The sequence below is a fragment of the Diadema antillarum genome, unplaced genomic scaffold, assembly GCF_040938485.1.
Source record: "Diadema antillarum isolate AM-2024a unplaced genomic scaffold, OU_Dant_1.0 seq00001264_RagTag, whole genome shotgun sequence".
NCBI classification, from domain to species: domain Eukaryota; kingdom Metazoa; phylum Echinodermata; class Echinoidea; order Diadematoida; family Diadematidae; genus Diadema; species Diadema antillarum.
The window spans coordinates 63,539-91,529 of NW_027272046.1; the positions used below are offsets into that span (position 1 = coordinate 63,539).

General features: G+C 39.6%; 2 protein-coding genes across 2 annotated transcripts; one reads left to right on the top strand and one right to left on the bottom strand.

Annotated features, from left to right (window-relative positions):
* The first annotated feature begins 4,562 nt into the window (after positions 1–4,562).
* LOC139745399 (mitochondrial amidoxime reducing component 2-like) lies at positions 4,563–13,134 on the top strand. The gene is made up of 7 exons (XM_071655791.1): positions 4,563–4,818; positions 5,229–5,405; positions 6,920–7,091; positions 8,299–8,439; positions 9,190–9,254; positions 10,651–10,725; positions 12,298–13,134. The coding sequence occupies exons 1-7, from the start codon at positions 4,583–4,585 to the stop codon at positions 12,428–12,430; spliced, it is 999 nt and encodes a 332-aa protein (XP_071511892.1). The 5' UTR covers positions 4,563–4,582; the 3' UTR covers positions 12,431–13,134.
* Positions 13,135–20,534: 7,400 nt separating this feature from the next.
* On the bottom strand, positions 20,535–27,975 carry LOC139745400 (nuclear nucleic acid-binding protein C1D-like). Its single transcript, XM_071655792.1, has 6 exons — positions 27,859–27,975; positions 24,602–24,668; positions 23,576–23,631; positions 22,047–22,101; positions 21,236–21,304; positions 20,535–20,657 (listed from the first exon to the last, which is right to left on the bottom strand). Exons 1-6 carry the CDS (start codon positions 27,973–27,975, stop codon positions 20,593–20,595), a joined length of 429 nt encoding a protein of 142 aa, XP_071511893.1. The 3' UTR covers positions 20,535–20,592.
* Positions 27,976–27,991: the final 16 nt, after the last annotated feature.

The window sequence follows — 27,991 nt, forward strand, 5'->3', positions numbered from 1 at the left end:
TAGTCGAATAATTTGAAACATAATAACAATTATAATATACCTTAGGCCTACGTAGAAGTTAGATCGGATCATGAAACCTCGCAGACATGTATAACCCGGGTGAACGAATCTTGAACTGAAATTATGCTCAGCTCTTTATTGTACATGCGTTGTATCATAACCCTCAGCTTATCTCATGCAGTGCTTATCGATCAGTTACTGTTGCCAGTAAAGCAAAAACGATGTTCTGTGACTTTTGCACTTCCTACGGTTGGTGATCGGCAGTTTATTTAACCTATAAACTTGGTTCTCCAATAAATATATACGCTCATCGGTTTCGTACGAACGAACACAAGAGAGCAGAAAGTGACCAGGAAGTTACCACGTTGCAAAATGCAAAATTGAAAGGTAGACATCCCCCCCCCCCCAAAAAAAAAACAAACAAACAAACAAACTGAGGCATACTCCACATGCCATACCACATGAAACAACGGAACTGAAGATCGGCCCAGCTGTCTATTTCGTCCCTGACAGTGCGCTCTTTTATTATGAGATCCGGGGTATGAGATACTAGTATATTCCGTTTGTGAGGGTATGAAACTGAGAAGCCCAAATGAACTGACACGGCCGGTGTAGTCAGTAGAAAGTATACAGAGCAGTTTTCTTGTGGTGCTTACGTATATTCTGTGAGATCGCTGTAGGCCTGTATGCAGTCATAAGATTTGCCGGTGGTATATCCTGCGAGTCTACAGCTGGGTATAAATGACAGCAACAAGACAAGATAACCTGCATGATACTCACCTTAAATACTTTGAGCTTGAATCGATGGTTGTCAAAGAAGTGAATCACTCGAAGAGATGCGTGTGAATATATCTCATGTTAACTGTATAATAACCCCGATATATTTAGTAGTCTTCATGTGCGAGTTTCCCGGACTTTGAACGCCTCTTCGCAGTGCAGTGTAATTATACGTGAGCCCACTCTGCCCGTACACGAGTTCGGTCTTTGCTATACCGCACACAATTTCACTGGATTTTGTCGGCTATAGCCCCATATAATTCCAAAGAAATTGTATCATATATATCTCTAAGTATCTCTTTGGCCAATTCTAAGTTCGCGGCAGTGACATGCAGACCTAAATGATTGTCACGATAACGCAGTCAATAAATAGTGCGCTGACGGTCTATACCCTTTCTTCAAGACACGATGAGACATGATCTAGCCGTTTAAATATGATAGCTCGATACGGTTTTACAGATTTATAATTATTTTTTATTGCAGGCCTAATATAGATATACTACTGAGAAAATATGGGCATGGGACGTGATCATATGGCTTCAATGAACCTCTCAAGTTTTCCCCACTTTTGCTGTGGCAATCAGTTTAGGGCCTTAGGTTCTACGATAAAAGCATAGAATTAAAAGGAATCTAAAAACAGAGCAAAACTGTGTGTGTGATTAATTAAGGAATCAGATCTACTCCGTAACCGTTTCATCTACATTATTCATCAAGCCTGTAGGCTACCTCACGCCATGGACCTTCCTATATTGTCGTGGACATTTGATCGCTCGTTAATTATCATTCACCTGTTTCTGTAAAAAGTGTCACATAAACATCTTTTAACATGCTATCCTGCTTTGATCTCATTATTACAGGCAACATGCAACCAGTCTAGCTGAATGTTTATGTCTGTATTATAACACCGGATATATATAATTTCCGTAAGAGATTTTCGCGCGCTATCAAGACCACGGAGGGCATTTTCGTCGCGGCGGGCAAGTGGCGGTCTCGATCGCTGTGGGAGCAGGAGGGAGCGAAGCTATCTCAAGAGAGATCTGCTCCCTTCTCTCATACCATGCATTCAATTCAATTCAATTCAGTTCATTTATTTTCATTCCTTTTTCCAACAGAACATAAGACAGAATAAATCAGGAATTATATCGTAGGCATATATTCAACGTTGTGCAAAGGATAAATGATTATATATTGACAAATAAAGATATACATGCATACCGGCAAAATACAAAGTTATGTTTAGAAAGGAAACAAATAAAAAATGAGAGGTCCACTAAAAAACATGCACGTTATAAGTCTACTTGGTATTGAGTGGTTTTCTTCAAAACGCGAAATGTGCCGAAATCGATCTTTAGTATGGCACATTAAGATGACAGTCCATTGACCTCTGATATGCAAAGACCTCCAAAATGACGTCTGTTCTCATGCTATGTAATAATTATATAACATTACATAATAATAACATAGGAAAATAATCAGAAACCCTGTGAGGTAAAGCACATTTTCCTACTTGATTGGAGTACATCATAGTGCATTCTGTAATTGCTTATTGAGTTTCTGTGCTAAAGGTTCTAAATTTGCTTGAGCTTAATCATTATAAAAGTCACTCAGTTGGATTGGACGTGTATATCGATGGGCGCAGAAAAGGTGCCGAGTTGCGGGAGCCTGATGCCGCCGCGCGGAGCTCAATTTCTCTTTGAATGCCGAAAGTGGCGACAAAATTAGATTATCATAAATAATTATGATAAATATACTTTAACCATTAGATTGACTAAACGTGATGATGCGACTTTGAATTACCTATTCACAGAGTTTTCTATATCTAGGGTTTATATTTCAGAATGAGTGTAGGCCTAAGGAAGGTGTTTTATGCAATATAAGAGTTTGAAGGGACATGCAGAGTGGAAAAAAAATTGCTAAGACAGGACTCAGAAAACCGCATTATCATCTTGACATATTGTCTTGTTTCTGGTGCATAACCTTACATAAGATTAGTTTGTCCAATTCGTCAATTTCCTGCAATAATAATGTAAACTTTCGATAAAACGACATCGGCATTTTTTCCTCTGAAACTAATAAAGGCCTGCTGGAATATATCCACTAGGCCAGGGCCTATTTCATCGCGACAAATCAAAAAACTAAATTAAAATTCTTTAGTGCTCTTCAATCATCACGGTAGTTTACATTGATTTGAAATCTGAAGGACAACATTTCGCTGTAACAAACGTTTGAAATTGGCAGGAAAGTTATAATCCCAAGTTAAACCGAAATAAAGACAAAATCTGGATGATAATAATTTATGGAGTAGTAATCATCAGGGACGAGAGTCCGCAATCAACTATGGAACGCCATGTGATTGCAAGGTACAGGACTGGTGTATAGTCAAGTACTGTTAATTATCGCAAGGATCCCGATGATTTATGAAGTTACTGATTTTATGGTCCCGGCACTTGAACCCATCATTAAGAAGAAATCAATTTCAATTTCAGTTCATTAGAACCGAATAATTCATTGATTGACACAAAGTAACAATAATGAATAGTGATGAGTATTAACAATCTGGTGTGATAATGAAGTTTTAAAACATGCATGTTTACCACTCGAAGGAGCACAGTGATGAAGGCCATGGACCCCAAAGAAGCACATTTTATGAGCTCATATATATCATTGGGGTCCATTGTCTATAGTGAATCAAAGATTAGAAAAAAAAAGACGGGGCTCAAACAGCAAATTTGAAAATAGAGAGCTATATGGGCACAGATGACAAGATTTTCTCAGGGACCTGGATCCACCACATGGGTCAATGCTTATTGAGATAATTATGGTACATATTTTACTCACAGAATTAAAAAAGAGACTCTTTTAGTAATAAGGTTGAAATCACTTAAATTTGAAGGTGAAATTACCCGAATGAAATTCCCACAAGTTTATAGCAATGAGATCCCCGCAAGTTTAAATACTTTGTGCAGGCTCCACTTTTTAAAGGAGAAAATCGAGAAAAGTGAGAGAAAAACCTCAGTGATTTAAAAAAAAAATAATTGCATTTAATCAATCAATTTATTTATTTATCTATTTATTCATTCATTTTTTTATTTAAAAAAACTTGTGATTGATTTCTATCACAAGTCTTTATATTAAATAAGACAGGCCCAGATGTTTTAATGAGTTTTGGAACACACGGGGTGCCATACTTTCTGCACTCTTGCACTCGACTCATGTTCGCTCCGATCAGCGATCCACCCATAGACGGCCGCGGAACCTGCAGGGAGGTGCGGTCTGCATGCAAGGTGGACACCGTACCGTACCACGGAAAAGATCATCTGGAGATCGAGAAATCACACACGGCGGGATCTGGAAGGTGAAAGGGTAGCGTACAACAGCACTATACCGGGGGGTATGCGGTGCAGATTTTGTATGTGATAAATGGCAGATATCGGAGGGTAGAGAGCTGTCAGCTGTGCAGGGTTTCAGTTTCGTGTAAGTATCAAAGCACGTAGTCCTTAGGGACCTTACTGTTTCAAGGGAAGTCTTTCTGTAAGTGTATAGACTCTAGTGCAAATATATTGAGCATCACTTGTGTTCAGATCATTATGTAGAGATGGTGAGTGTTGTGTCAATGACAATGTTACAACTTGTGTCGTAAAGAAAAAATAAAAAGTGTGGCCTCAGCTCTTCATTGCATAGTGTATTTTCCTTTGAAAGAATGTGATAAAAGAGGGCTCTTTTAGTGTTATCACATTGATACATTCATCTTTTTAAAAATGTATTTATGTGAATTTCACAGGATTGCCTATTGAAGAGAGTCATCATGCCTGAGTCAAGCAATAACAACTTGATTCTTGGCTGCCTGGCGGCATGTGCGGCCGGTGTGGTTGGGTTTGGACTTCTCTACTATGCCGTGTTTCGTCGTTCTCGGCGACAGTATGCCCCAGTCGGTGTGGTCTCGCGAATCTTTGTGCATCCCATCAAGTCGTGCCGAGGGCTGGAGGTCACAGAGGCCGACTGTGTCTCCCTAGGGATTAGCAGTGATGGTGTCTTGGACAGGTTTGATCCCCCTCATGTTTTTGTTTGTTTTTTACATAAGTGCATCGCAATTTCATATTCATACTAGCTGCAACTCCACTTTATTTTAGGTGACTTTAATAGAGTTGTAGAGTAGAATTACGTCAGCAGAATAATGAAAGCTTCACTGAAATAGGTTATGAAATAAAAGGATGTGGACTAGTTTGCATTTCTCATTTTTCATCAAACATTGACATTTAGTCACAATGACATAGAAACTAAATGATTTTGAATTTGTGTAGATGCTGCAAGATTTAATGCTTGTTCCATACTCGATCATCTTTGATACAGCTCTTGGTATGGATATAGTTATGTCAAGAGAAAATAAAGGCAGTTCAAACGTAAAATGCACTTTTAGCAAAGTCCCCGCTATTCCATTTTTCAAACCACAGGTCTTTCATCATTGTTGATGAGGAGGGGAGGTTAGTATCACAGAGGGTATACCCTTCCATCGCCCTCATCATTCCCACCCTCTCCGAGGACAGGAGAAGTCTTCTCATCAACGCCCCAGGGATGCCTACATTGCAGGTACCTCTGGCAGAGCAGGGTGGAGCCATTGGTGATGTCAGGTAAGTAGTAAACTGGGTTCTGGTCTGTAAGCTGAACAACGTCTTTTTTTTCCTCACCATGTTCACTGGAAATGAGACATTATAGCGCAAGAGGTGACCTGTGATATCAGATGTAAAAAAAAGAGTGCATTTTCTTTTAACCTAATCCTCAGGTGCAAGTTTATGTTTGCGGCATTGTAAAATGTAATTTATCACCAAATATTTCATAGTCATGTAAATATAAATATTTTGTAAGATTTGAAGAAACAAGTTTCAACATGACTTCATGTAATACTGAATGATTAATCATTTTCAGGAATAGCAACAGAAATGATTTATGTTTTCCCATGCCAGTTATACTGAAATCAGTTCAGTGCTTTTGACATTTGGTATCAGCAAAGATTTAGTTCATATGATTTGTGCTACATTTGATGGAGAATTATTTCATCTCCATACTATGCTCAGTGCTGTAAATTAAAAAATCATGTGACTGAAGGAGTGTAGAGTCTGTTACATTCTGTACCAATGCATTTTAGTTCATTGGAAGTAACAGTATGTCCCCGCAATCTTTGCATACTCTTGAATTATCAAGCCCAAGATTTATTCTGTACTGCACAATTTCTTGCCCATTTTACCATCATTCCCTGCAAAACAAAGATTGCATGTTTTTAGATGCAAAAACTCTTGAAAGGCAAGTCTTTTTGTTCTTGTCGAATATGTGTTTGTTTTTGTAATAAATACTTTTGCATTGTCTAAATATAGAAATATAGACAAATAGACATACAATATGGAAAAATATGTACTGTTTCCACCACTAAGTAATGAAAGTACCAGAATTTTCCAATGGTATGAAGAAAATTCTCTGATCAGTTCAGATAGGGACTGATCGCTGTGAATCTTCCATGAACCAGGGTTGTATCAACCAACTGCCTTGGCTCTTGGACATTGCCAGAGCAAGTAAAGTAGCTTCTCCATATATTCACAGAGACTTCAACCCTAAGCACCTTCTGATCTGGAGATTCTCCCGCCTGAAACCCCTAGCAAACGGGTGACTCCAAGTTGAATGTGCGCTTTGCGCACATCACGAGCGGGAAGTGCAAAGTTCCTTGCGGCCGGGGTCCAGGGCCAGCTTAAGGACCTGGAAGCTCTAGGGTTTTAGATGCCCTCTTGTGCTATCTAAGGTTTATTTTTCACCATACGATGGCAATAAGTAAGAAATCCTTTCCAACGGGAGACACAGAGCCAGGGCGGGAGAAATTAAATCTCAAGCGGGAGAACGAGAGATTTTGCAAAAATGGGTTTTCGGCGGGAGATCTCCCATTGAAAGCAGGAGAGTTGGAGTCTCTGTATTCAAGCTTCAGGCTACTTGCAGAACCCACTGTGGATTATGACATATAAAATGTAAAGGAGGCAATTTATCTCTTTGTTTTTCTTGTGATGGTGCAAAAAGTTAAATGATACCAATTCATTTCATTCTCTTTTGAAGAGCTGATAACTGGCTATTTCCAATGCTGGCTTCTCTGCTTTCATCAAAGGGTGTTCAGACTTGGACTGAAGGGGGAAGACTGTGGACCGGAGGCCAGTCAGTGGCTGAACCAGTACCTAGGTAAACCTCGCTTCAGGCTGATGCGGCACCTAGACAGACTTGGTGGCAAGGTGCTCTCTGACGACTCCAAGTGGGGACACAAGGCCAAGAGCCATGAAAGGGTGAGGGCAAGCTGACCCCAAGATGCCCCGATTTTGGGGGTCATCAGGTTATTGGTGAAAAAAGTTGTAATCTTGTTAGTGTGAAATGAAGACATAATATAACATAATATATGTTGTGGCATCTTATAATAGTGACAGCACGGCATTACAAAGAGTAAACAAGAAATCAGAAAAATGTGAAATTCTTTGTGGGGATGCAACTTGATTTGACATATGATGTGGACTCTTGTTGCTGTATTATATAAAATATTTGTCAAAATTAGCAAGACATATAAGTATGGTGGCTTTAAAGCTCAACAGGACCCAATTTGTCATAACCACTATCTTCAATTTTGGACTTAACATATCATCACAATAATGATATGACTTATTTTACATTACAAATGTATTAGTCTTGTGGTTATGTTTTTTTCTTTGCAACTCTGAAAGTGATAATTTCTTCTTTTTTTTGAATGTCTTGTTTAAATCTTCAGGGTGCTAAATAATATTTTTTTTGTTTGGTTTTTAACCACTTGCCGAGTCAGGCAAGCAGATTTGTAGATTGTTGCAGAACACTTGCCTGAAATTGAATTTTACTTGTCCAAAAAGAAAGTCCAAAAATGTAAGAAAATGATATAGAAAATCACTCAAGGGCTTGATAAAACCATGAAGATACAAGCTCCATGATGAAACACATTCATTTGAATGAACGCACACATTGATCCAAACACTTAAACACATGAGAGTAACAAACTTGGTTCGATCAAGTGTCGGTGTGGCATTGCATTGGGGCTTCTTCAAGTAAGTGTTTGAAAGTTGGTGAAATGAATTTAAAACCTGCTGCATTACTAAACAGTCAATATCTTCTGTATGGCTGACTTTGTGGGTTAGAAGGGGGAAAAGTGAAAGAATATGGTTTCAAAACTTTTTGCTTACCCAATTCGGGAAAGCATTTTTTTTCTTCTCATTGTTCCAAAAAACTTGCCTGACTTTGATTTTCACTTGCCCCAGGCTATTGGGCAAGTGCTTATGTAGCACCTTGATCTTGTAGTATACTAAAGTTGCTGTTTCTCCACTGCATGTTAAGCTTTCATGATGACAGAGATGTCTGCAATTTTGAATGCTTGGCATTTGTTAAAATGGAAATGGCATAATCTAAATCGAATATCTAGAGCAGAGCTACTCTATTTTTAGTGAGTTTATTATATTTTTGTGAAATAATGTGCAGGCTGTTTACCAGGATCTATCTCAAGTCAACATCCTGGGTGAAAAGTCACTTGAGCAGCTCAACTCCCATCTTGATGAACCGGTTACAATCCGCAACTTCCGACCAAACATTGTTGTGCAGTGTGAAACGGCTCATGAAGAGGTGAGTGAATTCTCGGTCTTGCCAAATGCGTAGAAAATTTCTGCACACGCTGAAGAGCTCTATCACAGATGCACTGTGGGATTCCTCGGTGCCCTTCTTCGCTTCAGGTTGTCTCACGCGAGTCGCAGTTCCCATACGATTCAGTGGAGTTATTTGTCTGCTTTTCCATTGGTACCCCCTTTTTTCTTGGCTATAAGAGCTTCTAAGTTTTACTGATTTGCAGTCACTAGAGTCATGGTTCACTACTGCAAGGCTTCAATGTGCTGGTCACATGATGGAAAGCGAAGAAATCTTCAACAAAAAATACCTCTGGATAAAGACAGAGTGTGATCTGAGTGCATGTGCAGCAAAACTGGGGCAAGTTTGTCCCATGAGCTATCCCATAATACATCTAAAATGCTGCTCTGCGTACAGCATCAAGGTATTGGCGATACCGAGAATTGCAGATATGAGGAAGTACAATGGTAAAAGTTCTGTGAAAAAAGGCTCACTTTTTTCCACCATGGAAGACATCAAAAATTTGGGATGTACCTCAGAAAGAACACAAGAAAAACTTGGCAATGGATTCCAAACCTCATGTATGTCAGTGTTAGATTTCTTGGGATACGGCCATTTCGTAACATTCCCGAATGCCTTTGTGGAAGAATGATATAATGAAATGTAAATGTACACAGCTGTAGGTTACATTCTCAAATTAAATGGCAAACTCTCCCTAATCATTGAAACTTTTTCTTTTCTTCCTTCAATCAGGATAAGTGGAAGTATGTGCGTATAGGAGACAGTGCCTTGATGAGGATAACTCACAAATGTGACAGGTAGGTATTGAGCAATTTGATTTGTTGGATGATGGCAGCCGCAGTCAAACTGGCAAAACTTTGTGAAATTTGACATGTTGAAGACTAGTCACAAGCTTACTCGGGCAGTTGTCCATTGAAAATGCATGTAATAACAAAATTAGCCTATCCTCAACAGGTTTGATATTAAGTTCTTACAGTCTTGCCAGTGTGACCACAAACTTCTCCCAAAACTTCCTGTTCAACTAGGGACTTTTCCTGAACCCATGCAAATCTTCTCAAAGTTTGTGCAGGCTGAATGCTTGCAGCTGAAACGCTACAAACTTTGTCATGTGATCAGTTCTCTTCCTGTCTTTGTGCCTCCAAAGCATGCACTCATTGAGATGTACGCGTGTGTATTATTTACGCGACAGTCATTAGCTTGTATACGCTGCACTCTTTCTTTTTTGTTGTGCATGCGCACCAGCGACTCTAAACTTCAAGAACTTATTGAGAACTGAAACTTCAAGAAGCTTGGCCGCCATTGTGAACAGATGAGCAAACTTTGCAAAGAGTTCTCGAAATTAAACTTTGAGAAGTTTTGCCATTTTGACTGTGGCTCGTGTGTTGGACTGAAATATGTGTCAAGTGTAGAACGAAAGTGACTGCGAAGATGAATTCTTTTACTGCCTTAAAAGCGTTGTAAAATAATTGCATTGTAAGAAAGTGAATCTAAGGTCTAGATAGACTTGAATGCAAGATTGGGTGAAAAAAAAGGAACTCTGGGAATAAATCATCAGAAGATAATGAATGTGGTGAAACAAATCTTGGTACAGGAAGCGGTTAGCAAACATTCTTCCAATCCAACCAGATGCCTCCATGGCACAAGACTTCTGTATGTTATGAGATGAATGTAGCTGGCAGAGCTTACAATGTGGTCCATGAATTAATGTCTGTTTCAGGTTAGTCCAGTATTTAAAACACACACACACACACACGCACACGCACACGTACACACACACACACACACAAAGAAAACATGAAAGTCTGTTGCATATGTGTGCAAGAGGATTGTCATTCCACAAACTGAATAGAAAATTCACGAAGATGGGACATCACCATCTGTTCTGGCCTCCTAGCCAGCAGAGATCGTACAATGCCTGCCTTTTCAATAGATTGTTCAATTTTCTGTGAACTTCAGTGATATGTTCTACCAATTTTCCTGCAATCGCTGAATTCCCATATTGTACATGTATGTATATCCACCGATAAGTACTACATTGTATTTTTGTCAGTAAGATCTTTATATGATTTAAAACTCTCTCATGAATGAGAGATTTATATTTGTGTATATCTCTTGGTCTCATTTTTTAAAGTAACAACGGACAGGGTTATCCAACAAAAGAATTGTCCTGAACAATGTGCTTCTTCACCTTAGGTGTATGCTGACCACTGTGGACCAGGACAAAGGAAAATTCATACAGAATGGGGACCCACTGGCCACACTCAAGAAGTATGTACATTATACAAATGCACTGTATGCACTGTAAGTCTAGTAGAGATCTTGTCGAGTGGTAGACGTAACTGCTACTGTACCACCTACCTTGTGATGTAGGCATCAATCGTTATTTCAGTGTTACATATTACTTTTTGAATGATAAATGTGTTCACTCTTTAAAGGGACGCAGTCCTCGGGAAATTTAAAAAAATATGTTGATGTTGGTACCTCCAATGAACTACTTTCATCAAAAACAAACTTTCAAATCACCAAATAAGCTCGTACATTTCGGTTAAAAAAGTGTGACTCTGCAAATGAGCAAGTCTTGTCGGAGAGTCATACGTCATCGATGCACAACTCTTTCCAGCGGTGTTCTGCTTGTCATCCCTAGTTATTTATAAATACATGTTTACTATTTATTTTTATATTAATTGTATATATAAATAAGCTTGAAATATTTTGTTTGAAATAATAAAACCACATATTGTCACATTTTATGAAAAAATCAGATATGATCATTTTGAACACTTAAATTGGTTTTCTGAGGCACGGCTGTCAACTTGAGAGTAGGGCATCAATGATATTGCACCTTTTGGCAGGCTCTTACACGATCGCTTGCAGGAATTATTTTTTAAAAATCGCGTACGGAGACAATTTTTGATGCCCACGCGTATAAATTGGTGAAAGGTTATATTTTTTACTCTTCTTAATTATCAGTACAGTGAAAATCTCAGGACTGCTTCCCTTTAAGTATCTGTTCTCAAGATATGTATTTTTTTTCATTAATGTGCTTTTTCTCTTAATACAGTCAACCTTTCCTAAGTCCAATCTATTTGGACTGAAGAAATAGCTTCAACTTAGATAAATTTGACTTTTGAAAGATTAAAATCAATAGACTATAAAGAGAATTTGACGTATGAAGGATTAAAATCAATAGAATATAAAGAGAATTTGACTTGAAAAGACCTTCGACTTAGGTGATCATTCGACTCGTGCGAGGTCGACTTAAGCAAGCTTGACTAGTTGATCAATCATTCAAACAAAGTGTAAGATAATGTTCCGGTTTATATTGAATTGTAATTCTTGTGACTGAAAGCCATAAGCCATTGAGTGGCTTCAACTAGATATTGCATGAAATAATTAAACAGTGTGTAATGAAAGGCAAATGCTAACTCTAAAAGAGGTTATCTCTTGAATATATACATTATCATTTTCATCACATTCATTATTATCATTATTATTTTTTGTCATCCTCATCATCACAGTTTATTGTCATCATCATTGTATCTTAAAAAGATAAAGATAGTATGATGATGTCAGGTGCTACAGTGGCAACAAGTAGCAAGCCCAACCCATGCTCGGGTAGCTGTTGATGTATAAATAAATCAGGCAACACAAAATTGTAGCAATTTCATCAAACTCGAATAAATTTGTCAAAGTCAGTTTGAAAATTGTATGGAATTCCACTAAAAACTTTTTTACTTTCAGATCGGGTCGTTTCGGGGTTTATGCCGTTGTGATCTGTGGAATCTCTCATCACTTTGCATTGTGCCTTTTCCCCCTTTTTGATGTTGTTCACTTGCATAGGATAAGGATGGCTCCGCCCGACAGCCCAGACAAGAAATCCCACGGCTCTTCCCCACTCTTTGGAGTTAACCTGGCTGTGGAGTCGACTGGGGCCATCAAGCTAGGGGATGTCGTTTATGCCTCAATGGATTGATGTGATGGATTGATGTGATCAGTGTCTTCCTATTTTTTTTTTTTTTTTTTTGGGGGGGGGGATGACTTTCACATTTTGTAATTTTCAAGCAAGTTTACCAGATGATATGTTCACACATAAGCTCTGGGACCATATGGATTAAACTTATTGGACTTAGGTTATTTTGGTTGAAAACAGCAACACCATAGAGGTTTAGTCTATTTCTGTTGTTTTGTTTAATGTCTGGTGGGATGATTAGTAATGTTATCATTTGCAGTCTCTAAAGGGGACTTTGCAGGGCCTAACAATGACATTGTAGTCATGGGTTTTCATAAATTCAAAGCATTATACATGTAGTTTATATACAAAGTCATATTATACAAATCACTTTTACACGTAACAATAGACTATACACTGGCATTGTTTGTAACAGAATCCTATACACAGGTGTAGAGAATGTTGTGCTTTTCTATATGTAGTGTTTAGTGAGAATGCTGAATGCAATGTAATATTAAGTTGCTGCTACAAGTAACATTTGTCTTGTGCCTTTGGAAATAACTTAGCTTGGAATAGCATTGTTGTTGCAGGGACAGTTTGATGTGAACTGATTTGTGTATAATCAACAGCTCACCCCGTATATTATTGAAAAAGTTGGTGTCGGTTACCAGTATGTATGTGTACGTTGTATGTATAGTGTTGTATGTATAACACAACTTACGAAAAGAGGAAGCCGTAGCATGTATCAGTTGTATTGTGATAGCTGCATTTGCATATATATATATATATATATATATAGAAGTATTGGAACGAGTTCACTAGGTTGACAGCAGGTTCATCCGTATTTATTGCTACTCGGAGTTTCATGCCACCTCCATGAGGCGCAATCATCAGGCATCATCATCGCCTGATGATTGCCCCTCATGGAGGTGGCATGAAACTCCGAGTAGCAATCAATACGGATGAATCTGCTGTCAACCGAGTGAACTTGTTCCAATACTTCTGTCTAAAGCTCTTCCTTTGAAGATATCGAGCACTCTTCATAGATACTTTAGAATCACCAAGTATATATATATATTATATTTCTCTCTCTCTCTCTCTCTCTCTCTGCTTTGTAAGACTGAAATAAGACAATATATTGTAAGTACCGTGTGCCTTACTCTAACTAGGTTAACAGTTTAATAGTGGTATGTGACCAAGCCCTTCTTGGTAGGTTAATGAAACTACATATCTGCAAATGACTTGTAATTACTGAAGGCAATTTGTCAATGTAACTTTTAGCAACTGTGCTGAATATGCCTTCTGAGTACTAATACAACATTGTACCAGAAAAGGCATGAAGTGTAAATTAACAAAGAAATTTTTCCCAATCACAACTTTAACCACAACTTTAACACTACGATAGAGATTGGACCAAGCCACTTGTTATTATACAGTAGTAAAGAGCATGTCCATGTAAATGTGCTCTAGATATTTTCAAATTTCATGTACACTGTACTGGGTATTGACTGATTTATTACTCGGTCAAAGTTCGAATCCTAGGCCATTGTTAATCCCAGCGGAGATGAAGTGACCCTCCAATCTGCTCCAGAGGTCACAAAATGCCTGCCAGAATCAATTTGGGTCGAGAATTTGCACTCATTGCCTCATAGCAGTGAAACTATGCATATTATATCATAGTTTGGCAATTGAACAAGTCAGTACACTCTGTACACTGTATAACTGTTGGGAATGCTAATCAAGGCTGGTTATGGTGTGACAAGAGGGGAAAAAATACACTGTATATGAAATGTGGAGTTTATCTGTGGACAAAGTTTGCCTTTAATACATTTTATTATTATTTTTTTTTTTTGCTGCCACTGCCATATTAGAACTCTTGTTCATTTTCCATGATCGTATCATGTGTATTTCTTTAATAACAGCACATGCACATCTTAGTCATTTTAAGTGAGCTGTTCAGTTCTAACAGCAGGGACTACCTGAAGGAAATATACATGTCCGTTTTTTCTGTATTTTGTCCATTTCAAAGATATGTATTTTCAGTGATGTGAAAACCGTGTACACAAATATATATATATTTTTTCTTATTGTGTGTATATCCCTAAAAGCTAGCACTGTACTTGTACACTGTCCAGCTGAAGAATTCTTATAATGTACTCCTTGTACAATAATTGTACAGTACAAGGCTTTGAAATTCATAGGGAGATGATGTTTTGGACATATGGCGAGATTTATACTGCTCTACAAATGAAATATAAGTCAGTTCTGAATTGTACATCAAGAGGCTTCTATTTTTTATTGCTGCTGAAATATAATTTTTTGAAATGAAGACATTTCTGTTTTCTGTGTGATCACTGCTAGGATATGCTGCAAAACATCTCAGTGCATTATTGATGACATCATGCCTTTCATTTCTTAGATTTGCCTCTCAACTCGGGGCTGAGAGCCTTGAAACCATAGGCATAGATGTGAGACATGTGAGACAAGATCCAGTCAAATCTACTTTACTGACCACTTTTGGCTCACGACCATGAACTGTTGGGGACCCCGGAAGACACTGAATGTCCTCAAAGCAGTTTACTGTAGCACCCATCTCTCCAAATCCCACTTGTCCTCTTGCTTCCCTTTGTACTTATTCATAATACTTCTAATAAAATCCTTTAAAAAATAAGTCAAAACCAATTGCATCTTGGATGAGAGGCAGTGGTCTTGGAAGAATTTCATTTCATTACCTTGGCTTAATGAACCAGTATTCAGTACAGAAATAAGGATGTGATTACGTCCAATTAAACATATTACATGTATATACAAAGCAGGTCCATGTCAATCATCATTTGTATCTTTGAAATACACATTAATGCACTTTGATATTTTGGTGAAATCTTGAATATTAGCAAGCCGGTGGAGTAAAACAGAGACAAATGGGGCCTGAGCTTATTACTCGATCCTAGCAGAATCTTCATGAGATGCAAAATGACAAACAGGAGTATTGCAGATCAATGAAAATGCAAAAAGTGTATACACTGTCGATAGCGAACACGATCATTCTGATGGCTTTGATGTCAACATCTGTAGTGATGTTGATAATGGAACTGCGGTGAAAGGGACATGCAATTCGTACCCCCGACGTGAAAGACAGAAACCCACTTACTACAGTTTTTCATGAACAGACTTGAACTTGACCATGATTAAAGACTGATTTATAGACTTGGAGGTACTGTAATTGGATGCATGAATCAAAGTTTAAACCTTGTGGGGTTAGAAAACACTAGACAACAAAAGTGTTGGTATGATATGCCCTCATCACTACATTTTCAAAATTACAGTTTAAAATAATTTCAGGCAAAAACAAAAAACTGAATGCAACAACAAAGAGGAATGAGGAAAAATGTATACTCTATATGCCAAATATTTCGTGAGACTTACATTTTTGCGAATTTTGCGAGTTGGGTGCTATTCGCAAATTGAAAACAACACTAAATTATTAACCCTGATCCCCTACAAGAATGGATGTGCACGCATACATCTCTCTGTTCAGAAATGTACTTTACGAGTGCAAATTTAACCACTAGCTAAATTGTCCGGAAATCTTGATTCACAAAATATTACACTAGCTTAATACACAGCCCTCCATAGTTATGATAAAATTGATATGTGAACAAAAGATGCATTGTTGGATACCAACACACCTTTAATATCTTTTGAACTGCTTCATTTCATTTGAGGATTTTGTAGGAAATCAAATGGAATTTTGAGCCAAGGGGGAGAGATATGTATGAGGAATTAACAATAAAACAGTCATCATTTCCCTTACTTGCTCTACTCATCACAAGAAGATCGGAAGGATATGGAAAATAAACCGAATACATTGTATTCTAAACGAGAGACCAGGGGGTCTCGCACTCACCCGAGTATCACAGGTTCACCTTTCATGCAGTCACTAATCTAAATTACAGCTCTACTGAAATTTGACCAGGCATTTTCAAGTAGAAGATGAAAATGTACAATTAGGACCCACATTTGGACCCCCTCACCCCCCCCCCCCCCCCCCCCTTCATAGTATAACAAATTGAGATCCTTACTCCCTCGGGATGCTACCTGCCAAGCTTGGTGAAAATCCATCATGAGGTTTTCAAGAAGAAGATGAAAATATACAATTAAGGCCCCAATTTGGACCTCCCCACTCCTCCCCCCAAAGTGGGTACCCCTGGATGTGCTATGCACAAACTTGAAACTACAGTCATTAATGTACCAACTCATAGTATTAACTTAACTCTATCACTTCTGATTCTACAGAAGATTTTTAAAGATTCCTTAATTTTGGGAGGTTTGGGCCCCTTGGGGCCCCTCCAGGTGGGAAACGATGCCCATTTGAATAAATTGAGATCCTATCCCCCTAGGGATGCTACCTGCCAAGTTTGGTGAAAATCAGTCATGGGGTTCTCAAGAAGAAGATGAAAATGTACAATTTAGGCCCCATTAGGACCCCTCCCCATCTCCCTCCCCTGGGTCCCAAGGGGGGCATCCCCGATTCCGCCATGAACAAACTTGATCAATGTACTAACTCATAGTATTAACTTAGCTCTATCACATCTGGTTCTAGAGAAGACTTTTAAAGATTCCTTAATTTTGGGGGGTTGGGGGCCCCCTGGGTGGGGCATGGTACCTGTAATGAGCCTAGTTACAAGACTAGCACTCCATATCATGTCCATATGTCCAGCATCAATAAGCCAGGCTCTGGCCACATCACCATTAATGTAAAGTCCCTTCAAGGACTATGCTGACTTGCCACGTTGGCTAGTTTTCCCTCTGTGGACTCAATTGCAATAAAGTCCTCATCTCGTATAGTCAAGCTGAAGTCTCTCTCTCTAATATCATATGTAGTCCAGTAGCACTACAAGAATTATTACATGGTGTCAGGAGTAAAAAGCTATATTAATGCTCATCATAGATGGTATGAAAATTCCAGATGCCTTGTCACTACAAGGAAATGTGGCAGAGAACTGGAAAAGGTGGAAGCAGAGGTTCGAGTTGTACCAAACAGCGAGTGGTTCGGACAAGAAAGACCAGAAAGTGCAAACCTGTACTTTCCTCCACGTCATTGGAGAGGATGCACTGGAAATTTACAACACCTTCAGTTTTGAGGGAGAGAGTGATGGATCCAGCCAGACCGGACCAAGTCTTGCTAAGATCATTAAGAAATTTTCAGAGTACTTTGAGCCGCAGACAAACGTCACATATGAGAGACACGTGTTTAACACGAAATTCCAACAGGAGGGAGAGACTATTGATCAATTCGTCACGGATCTCAAGACGAAAGCAAAGTCTTGCGCGTTCAAAAATTTACATGACAGTCTAATCAAGGATCGCATTGTCGTCGTGATTAGAGATGATGGCACGAGAGCATGTTTGCTGCGTGAGAAGGACCTCACTCTTCAAAAAGCTGTCGACATTTGCCGAGCAGCTGAAGTAAGTAAGTCACAGGTGACGAAGCTCGCCACTGGGGCTGCGGGCAATGTCGAGAAAGAGGTCCAGCACATTGCTAAGAGAAACACGGGCAAAGGCTTCCGACACAAAGTCAGATTGACACAAAGTCAATGTGGTCGCTGTGGCTATGTTCATACAGGAAAAGTGTGCCCAGCAATGACAAAAAAGTGCAACAAGTGCAACAAAACGGGCCACTTCGCGAAAATGTGCAAGAGCGGTGGTAAAAACAAGCGTGTGCATGAAATCGGAATATCGGAATCAGAGGATGACATGTATGTCGACATGGTGCAACACAGTGAACATGGAACCAAAGCGAAAAAGCAGGACTGGATGGTTGAGTTGTCCATTGCTGGCAACATAGTGGAAATGAAAACGGACACAGGTGCACAGTGCAATGTACTACCACTGTCTGTGTGCAAAAAATTAAGTGCTCAACTGAAGCGTTCTAAATGTAAATTGGTGACCTACTCCGGTGAAAGGCTCAGCCCTGCAGGTAAATGTGAGGTACTGTGTGAACATAGAGATAAATTGTACCCACTAGAATTTCAGGTGCTCGACCAGAATGTTGCACCAGTACTAGGCCTGGAAGCATGTGAACAACTGAAACTGATAAAGCGGATTGAAACATTGGAAAGCCACGTTCAGCCAGAAGTGCTGCACAAATATGATGTCTTCGACGGGCTGGGATGTCTAGACAGGGAACACCACATCCATCTGAAACCAGACCTCCACCCAGTAGTACATCCACCGAGGAAAGTGCCTGTGGCAATCCGCGAAAAAGTGAAACTGGAGTTGAAACGCATGGAAAAACTAGGAGTGATTGTGAGGCAAGAGGAGCCAACACAATGGGTGAACAGTATGGTGGTAGTCGCGAAAAAGTCAGGCAAAGTCCGCATATGCCTGGACCCTAAGCAGTTAAATGACGCAATCAAACGAGAGCACTACCCTATGAAAACAGTGGAAGAGGTAGTGTCCAGAATGCCAAACGCAAAAGTGTTCAGTACCCTTGATGCAAACTGTGGATATTGGCAGTTGAAACTAGACCTAGAGAGCTCCAAACTATGCACCTTCAACACGCCTTATGGTCGTTACAGATACACAAGAATGCCATTTGGCATTAATGCCGCACCTGACATCTTTCAACGTAAGATGAATGAGCTGTTGGAAGGATTGGATGGTGTAGAAGTCATCATGGACGACATCCTGATCTGGGGAGCCAGTGAGGAGGAGCATGACCAACGTCTCGAACGGGTTCTACAGCGCGTTCAGGAGAGAAATCTGAAGCTGAATCCGTCGAAATGTCGCTTCAAGGTGATGGAAGTGACATATATTGGGCATGTGTTGACGCCGGATGGTGTGAGACCAGATCCAAGGAAAGTGGAAGCGGTAAGGCTCATGGAAACGCAGTAGCACTACAAGAATTATTACAGTACCCATTTTCATAAATTGAGATCCTAACCCCCTAGGGATGCTACCTGCCAAGTTTGGTGAAAATCCATCATGAGGTTTTCAAGAAGAAGATGAAAATGTACAATTTAGGCCCCATTTGGACCTTCCCACCCCCTCCCCCTGCCCCATGGGGTGGGGTGGGGGCACCCCTGGATCTCCCATAAACAAACTTGAAACTACAGTCATTAATGTACTAAGTCATAGTATTAACTTAGCTCTACCACTTCTGGTTCTAGAGAAGAAGATTTTTAAAGATTCCTTAATTTTGGGTGTTTTGGGGTTCCCTGGGGGACCCCTGGTTGGGGTATGGTGTCCATTTTAACAAATTGAGATCCTAACCCTCTAGGGATGCTACCTGCCAAGTTTGGTGAAAATCCATCATGAGGTTTTCAAGAAGAAGATGAAAATGTACAATTTAGGCCCCCATTTGGATCTTCCAAACCCCCCCCCCCCTGCCCCAAGGGGGGGCACCCCTGGATCTCCCATAAACAAACTTGAAACTACAGTCATTCATGTACTAAATCATAGTATTAACTTAGCTCTACCACTTCTGGTTCTAAAGAAGATTTTTAAAGATTCCTTAATTTTGGGTGGTGTGGGGCTCCCTGGGGGCCCCCTGGGTGGGGCATGGTGCCTATTTTAACAAATTGAGATCCTAACCCTCTAGGGATGCCACCTGCCAAGTTTGGTAAACATCGGTCCTGGGGTTTTCAAGAAGAAGATGAAAATGTACAAAGTTTACACAAGAAGATTCTTTAAAAGCAAGTTAACAAGTAACGGTACAAAATGTTAAAAAACTATTTGTCCATACATCCTTTTCTGACACACAAACATGCCAACAAGACAATATTTTCACCCGCAATACTGCAAATGAGGTTTCACGTGTTGTAACAGTTTGTAATTTTTATGATTTGTGTGAACACGGAATACTAACAAATGCATCAAATGATGAACATCAAGTTTCATGACACTTTCTGTAGTTCTCACTCGTGACCTAGTTGCATTACAGGATTGTTATCTCCTTGCAGTAAGTTCCATTGTCTCTATGAACTTTCCCCATCATTTCGGCTGTTTATACTTCAACCTCCTTTAGACTTGCACAGTGACTTAAACCTCCATGTTTCTGTCAGTTGTTGTCAACACATGTGCAAAAGATGCTCGACTGCTGTACAGTTCTCCCAGCGTGCACCAGAGCACCATTCCGAAACTTGCCATTCATGTAAAGTTCATGTTAAATCAACCCACACTCGTCATCTTGACTTCTTTGATGGGCCTGGTGAATCTTCAGCTTTCCTCTTTGCTGGAGAGGATTTGGCTGCAACAAGACAGGAAAGTAATGCACATGTCATGGAAAACAAATATAACACACAGATTGCCCATACACTAACAGGAATATCTTGTACAACTTTACAAGTTAAAGTTTGTCTCATGTGCTCATATTTTGTTACTTTCCCTTTGTCAGAATTATGTGCCACATACATTTGGATTGAACAAGGTTGTGCATTGTATTGGCACAGTTATACAATTTTATCTAATAAATGAAGTAAAGTTTTTGCTTATGTATACTGAATAGTGGACTCAAAATTCAGCATGTCACAATTCAGTATGATGCCTTTGGCCAATATAAAGGCTTCCATACTGTAAAGTCAAAAGTGAGATGAGGATACCACTTTTTTGGCTCTTTCACTCAACATCATGATTTTTACCTGATTAAAGTGCAAAATGATACTATTTCAATGGGTTAAAAGTAATTACCATTGGGGATTTGCATATATGAATCTATGTTTGGAAGGATCACATAATGAAGGCAAACATAAATTTAGAACATTCATGTCTGCTTAATAGAGGGTCAATTGTGATGGGCAAATTGCTAATGCATGGAGTGCTTCTCACCTTCTTCTTCATTCTCCCAGAGCGCATTCCTGACAAACCTCTTGGCAGCATCTTTGTCCAGTTTGGCCGCTGGCAGAAAGGAACACAGTATCTGACTTCAGCATGTTTTCATTATAAAATGCACTACATAAACTAGCAGATGCACATGTACTTGTGACAGGGAATAATTGACACACACACACAAAACAACCCAACAATATATATAACAGGACTTTGAACAACATTTCAAGAATATTTTGATTTTCCTTTTGTATCTTTTTTTTTTAAAGTATAAGGATTATGAAACATGACATTTTGATGATTGTCATCATTGTGCAAAAATTCATGTATATATACATACTTCAGATGTTTGTGTAGGGGGGGGGGGGGGGGGATCAGATCCCCTTGCTGTGAATTCAAACCACTCATCATTGCCTTGCTGAAGGTTTAGACATTTGCCATACATGCATTATTCATACCTGCTTATGTGCTACTGACCAGAGGTTTGTCTTCTTCCCCCTCTAAAGTTTGAAAAGTGTGATGTTGAAACGATGACATTACAGCCTGCATTTCACAAGATTTGCTTCCTTGTGAAGTACACTTTCATTTAGTCTTCACGTGCTGCCAAAATCTCTGGACTGCATCATACTCAATTGGTGCATAACCTATAAACTGCACTTGCCATTATTAAACTTTACTGTTTTATGCATGGAATGCAGCAACAGCCTCTGGATTCAAGTCTGTGAGCTGTTCATTCTTAAGTCTATGTGATGTCCACTTTTCTCGCACATCTCAGGTCAATTCATGAATGACCCAACACGTCTGAACTCACCTTTCTTCTTGTCCGTTATCTCTTTGACTTTGCCCATGTATTCCTGTATCCTGCGCTGTAGGTGAACCAACCAATACAGGGTACAATTATAAGAAAGAGTACTTGCAAATGCATAATAAACCTGGTAGGTTACCTTATAAATTAATACGGATGATAAAGTCTTTTACTTGATTTGATTTATTCCTCATGCTTCACAAAATACAATATTCGATAACATCACATAACAGGTATATGAGTCTTTCCACTTGGACATGGAGCATCAAGAGAGAGAAGTTCTGGCCATCTCTAATCAACTCAAGCACCTCCATTGGAGACTTAATGAAGTCAACAAAGAAATTGATAACGTAGCGGAACAGCCATTGAAAGTGCTTGGTCATCCATAGTCTCCCCAAGAACCAGAACGAGCGCACAAATGCAATCCTCTCACAGTTTGCTAAAAAGGAACTTGGCATTGGCCTCTACACCAAGGACATCGACACAGCCATAGACTTGCACAAAGACCTCCACTCACTGTTGAAAACACCTAAGAAAATGGACCACTGAATCTGAGAACAATAATTTGTAGTACAAAACTTGTATTCTCATTAATACACTACATAATAGACAGCAAAAATTTCTTGAAACATAACATGCATGCATACTGATAAAGTTATTCAAAGTTTGCTTCTACTATTAACAAAAACAGGAATACAATGTACCAGAGCCTTTGACATGAAATATGCGCTGAATTACAAGAGACTGTCAACAGAGCTGCCTATGTCACTTGGTATACATCATATTGTGCATGAATTGCTGGGACAGAATATTACAATTTTCAGAAACACAAACATTACTTACTAAATTATTACATTATATGACAGAAAAATTCAGCTGCAAGTCTTGCAACATGCAAGAGGAAATTTGAACACATAATTCCCATCCTGCTCACTGCAAAGTCACCACTGGTTGCGGATAAAGGATCGTATCAAGTTTCAGGTTCTTTCACGTGTATTTAAATGCTTTCGTGGAAATGTCCCTGCCTATCACAGTGAATTTAGTAAAGCCATATATCAGTCTGGTTGCGATGTATATGTAGAGTCCAAAAATCTCCTCTCCGAAATACACAGTACTATGTATGTGTGAAATCCAGGACATTTGACGACAGAGTGTTTGTAAAAATACTATCAGCTAAAGTATTCAACATTTTGCAGATTTTGAAAAACTCCAATGAATACTGATAACTTATCATTTTGATTATATTGTTGTTACATTATGAATGTTGAAATCTTATATTATTATATTCTTATGGTACAGGCAACTCCTGTTATAACAAAGTCCTTGGGACCAGCAGTTTTCTCATTACAGGTGTATCTTTAAATTTCATTATAGTGGAACAGCACAGTGTACAAAAATAGCAGATCATGCTACTTCTGCGACATACATTTTTACTTTGTTTGAACAAGAATTTTGATACCAGCAATCATGTTCATTATAACAGGAGTGCACTGTATTATTCTTTTCTGAGAATTTATTAGTAATATCATAATTACCAACTCTTGCTTGATAGGATGCTGCCTGGGGTCAACGCCTTGTGTGCAAAGATACACTGCATAGGGGAAAAGGATAATGTCACTGGTAAAGAATACATCATTATACAAATACAGAACACTGATGACAATCTGGTTCGGCACAAACATACATGAATAAGGTATGAATATAATGTGTTCATCACTCTAAAGCCCATTTTAACAACAATTACAAAAATGGAGTTCGACATTGTGAGCCATTGAATACAACAAAAGGAGATTAAAGTTTGGCCAGGTTGATTTCCTTTAAAAAGTTAGGACATTACTGTATATCCATATTCTTCTGTTCTAATTCCATGTACAATAAGATTAATCAATGTACTCGCGAAGCACATAAGTGCCAAGGAAAAGATGCCATAACTTTTCACCTTCTCGACCTTTTCACGTTTGACAAGATGAGATCCAAGTTCTTGTCTTCTGGAATTCTCAAGGTCCAAGAAGACAAAATGGAGAGGTACAATTACAAGATCTCATCTACATGTTTTCTCAGACCCAAGAATTTTGAGAAGACAAGAAGACGAGATCTTGGATCTCGCCTATATGGATCCGATAAGGTTGAGAGGGATAGGAGTTATCTTGTCTTCTCAATGGCACTTAAGGAATGTGAGTGTGAGGCAATCTTTGGTTTCCAGATTTCCCTTCCTCCTCCTTGCCCTGTCCAAGTCTGGTATGATGCTGGGCCTGTTAGAAGGCTTTTGTCAGATATGTGCATAGATGTGATGAATGCCTTTCTATATATGTGGGTACATTTTCTTGTCAGGCAGAGCTCTGTGGCGACTTACTGGAGTCTTCTAGCCACCTTAACCTCATTAAATTGCAAATCACGTCAAAGACAGAAAATAGTACATGTAGTTGGTTTAGACTGATTTTGATATCTGACTTCAAATTTGAATTTCATCCTCAACTGTTTCCAGCTTACACAAGTATATGGTTCCTTTTATCATGGGTGGCCACATCTGGGCACATGAAATTACATAAAACAGAACTTACTCCAGAACAGTGAGTTGATGGCATATGCAGAAACCAGCTGCAGCTTTGCTTTATCAAGCACATCCATCTGTGATCAAGTACAATGTACGTGAGAATTGACGATAAACTTCATATTACAGCAAGTCAAATGGGAATTGACAAAACAAATCAACAAATAAAACTGCATAAAGTCATATATCTTTAATGTAAGGCAGAAGTAGGCATGGTGTTACATAACACAAATACCTGCAGTGAATCATAGCAACTGTTCAAACTGCTCAGCATAGCAATAGCTCTCTGCTGATTGTTTATTTCAATCACATTTACACTTCACCACATCACAAGATGGTCAGGTTTTCTAGGTCATTTTTCTTTTTTCTCCAAGGCAATATCAATAATCCCTTGCAAAACTAGTAAAAGCCTAGAACTTTGGACGGTCTAAAGGATATAAAATCAGACTACATTGTATGCTTGAGGGGATGCATGATCAGTCACAATGCACAAGTTGTAGTTGTATGTACATTATGTACAATGTAGCAGAACAAACCTAAGACACAAGCTGAAGTGAATCATTGTCATTCGTTGGAGTATGAAACACGTAAGCTTTACTGTATGTGTGCACTGCCTGTAACCTACTTATATCTTTAAGTTTGTCCTTGTGCGCTTGCTATCGTTACACACTATCAAATCATCTCACCACAGACAACATACACAACTAGTATTAATTGTAGCATGACTTAAAAAATAAAGTAGTATCTAATATTCATACCACATGCCACACTGCCATGCCCACATTGTGCAGTATTCATAAGCGCATACACTGTCAGGCAATCGTGCACTTTATGGCCCTATTTTATTGGTGCGAGATTATACCCCAATCGAGCAGTGCGTGTGAATTAGAGTACCTATCAGGCACCGCAGGTTCCACAGCATGTGTTCCGGTACTGTACTGTGTGCATGTGTGTGATATTTCACGTTGGGATGCAATGTGTGTATGTGTCAACGTGAGTGTGCATAATGAAAGCACTTAATATGGTATGCCACATGGTTGCTCTATCGCCCTTCCCTGCGTGGCGTAATTGAGCAGAGACAAACAGGGTTTTCTGCATATTGGCACACAACGGAACACAGAACACAAGCAGTGGAAAACTTTCATCCTTCTTTCATGATATTAAATGAATGGATGGTGCATTATATCTCAAGCAGATCACCAATTAACCCATTGCAGAGGACATAATCACATATATCCACTGTCTTGGCGAAATTATTCTGTGAAATAATGAAAATGTTTACATCGTCTACACAGTAACCGATTTACGGGCAGTCACAACAAGGACACACACACACACACACACACAAGCCTTGCCCGCGTGGCGTGGGTGATTTGCGCGATTTGTGATGGGGTTAGAATGGATGAAGGAGCGGGATAAAAATGTATTCACTGTTGTGGCTAGCTAGGACGTTCAAAAAAGGAAGCTATTGTATTGCAGACTTACTGCCAACTTTCTCACACTTTCCTGCAGTGGAGAGCATTGGCAAAGGCATGTGATATCACACACGGTGTTCCTAAGTGTTTACTGTATGATCGATGTGTCAGAAGCGCAGTGAGGCAGGCTTTAATGAACTTAGCACTCGTCAAACAGCATTCCATACAGCAAGAGAAGCTCGCCAGCTGCTCAGTGCGTGGTGGTTCATGGGATATCAGTCCCTCACCTAACTGCGACCAGCCCCAACGCATAGCGTCGGGGTTGAGCATTGTAGGATTTTGGATCTGGAAAGGCGTAGTATCGCGGTTAAATTTAACCTTATATAGTAAAAATGTGTCAATTTGAATACTTACCGATGTATTCCAATTATTGACAAGAGAATACGCGGACATTATAGTCCGTTAATATTCCATTTCTGTCTAAATTGATGACTTTAAATGATTCGGTCAGCAGGGAACTCCAAGATCGACAACTGCTCACGAAGACGGGATTTGAAACCTCTGCGCTTGCACGAGTCGGTAGCACTGTAGCCTTTTTGACCAGGCACTCTTGCTGCATGACATCGTGTGGCGCCCGATGGTGTGGGCGTTTCACTCGAACCCTGTCGCCCGCCACTACACTGCGCGCAGCGAAAGGGCCTGGTCCAAAGGCTAAAATCATTGCGACTCTCATGCCTTATTCATATCGCCAATCGCCAATGCGTAAAGTGCCACGCAAGGTTGCATTGAAAGTCAAAGAATGAACGGGAGGTACATCTACATGGGATAAATGTGGAAATTAACAAGGGAACGAATTGTATGAATAAGGTAAAAAATGTACGCACATTATAAAAGTAAGCCTTTTGCTGGTAAATTACGAAACTTATAGTTACGCGAAAATTTGTGTTGCTTTTCCAACTTACACTTACAGAAATACTATAGCACTCTTTTTACTTGGGGCGCTCCCACAGTATAACTGTGTACAAGGAGCGCCCCGGGGTTACTATCTATGTTATCGACTATAGTATCCCTCACCTTCCCTTGGCCTTGGCGTATGAGGAATGAGGTACCAATAATCTTGGGCCGTAAAGTGCATGATTATCCACTGCCATATCCTTGCACACCACCACCATACACGCCCACTAAATTTACAAACGGTAAAACCTTCACATCACACTGTGCAATGTCAATGGGACGAGGACCGGACAAACACAGGCGCAGGCACAGCACTTCCACTCCGGCACTCTGACCACAGTCCGTCTCCAGTTGCAGTCACACTCACAGCCAGTCAGTGTTACAGTCTTGATTGAAGACAGTTGAATATCCAGGAATACACAGAGTGATGAATGGGCCAAATCGTGATATCGGTCCCCAGTCCCTTCTTGTTCTGTGTGTGCGTCTTAACCGTAAAATTTCACGTCTTCACCACGTAATGTGCAAAGTCTATGGTCGTATGGAGGTTGAATTTGAAAGCATGTTGATGTAGTCACCGGCTATGATAAACTTATGACGAAATGAATGGCGGTGAATGGAGTGGTGGACTATTTCACGATAATGCCAATGAATGTAAGAACCTTGAGATCTACTCCATAGGCCTATAAATGTACATACATGTATTGTAGACAGCAGGTTGCTGAAAACTGATTCACTCAGCACGAGGTTGATGAGCACGAGCGCATGAGCTACATAAAAGTACTGAGGTGCCTCCTAACGTGAATCTCCATACATGGGACCAGTCTAAAGAATGAATCGAGTAGACAGGCACGGCACGGAAGCGTGGAACTTTCACATCTCCGTTTCTACTATAACTTACCTTCCTGTGTATATCTGCGAGACTAACTGAAAACAGAGATTCAAATGTTTCTTCTACATCATGCAGAGACGATTTGAAGACCTCCAAACTTTTGCTTATTTCCTTGGGAGCCTCCATGTCAACATCGCTTGTC

Excerpts from the sequence above, each read along its gene's own strand:
- LOC139745399 (XM_071655791.1), top strand. The coding sequence starts at position 4,583 with ATGCCTGAGTCAAGCAATAACAACTTGATTCTTGGCTGCCTGGCGGCA. Across the intron at positions 4,819-5,228 it reads AGTGATGGTGTCTTGGACAG|GTCTTTCATCATTGTTGATG; the intron begins GTTTGATCCCCC and ends TTCAAACCACAG. Across the intron at positions 8,440-9,189 it reads GTGAAACGGCTCATGAAGAG|GATAAGTGGAAGTATGTGCG; the intron begins GTGAGTGAATTC and ends TCCTTCAATCAG.
- LOC139745400 (XM_071655792.1), bottom strand. The coding sequence starts at position 27,975 with ATGGAGGCTCCCAAGGAAATAAGCAAAAGTTTGGAGGTCTTCAAATCG. Across the intron at positions 22,102-23,575 it reads ATCCTATCAAGCAAGAGTTG|CGCAGGATACAGGAATACAT; the intron begins GTAATTATGATA and ends GTTCACCTACAG. Across the intron at positions 21,305-22,046 it reads GATAACGGACAAGAAGAAAG|CGGCCAAACTGGACAAAGAT; the intron begins GTGAGTTCAGAC and ends CCTTTCTGCCAG.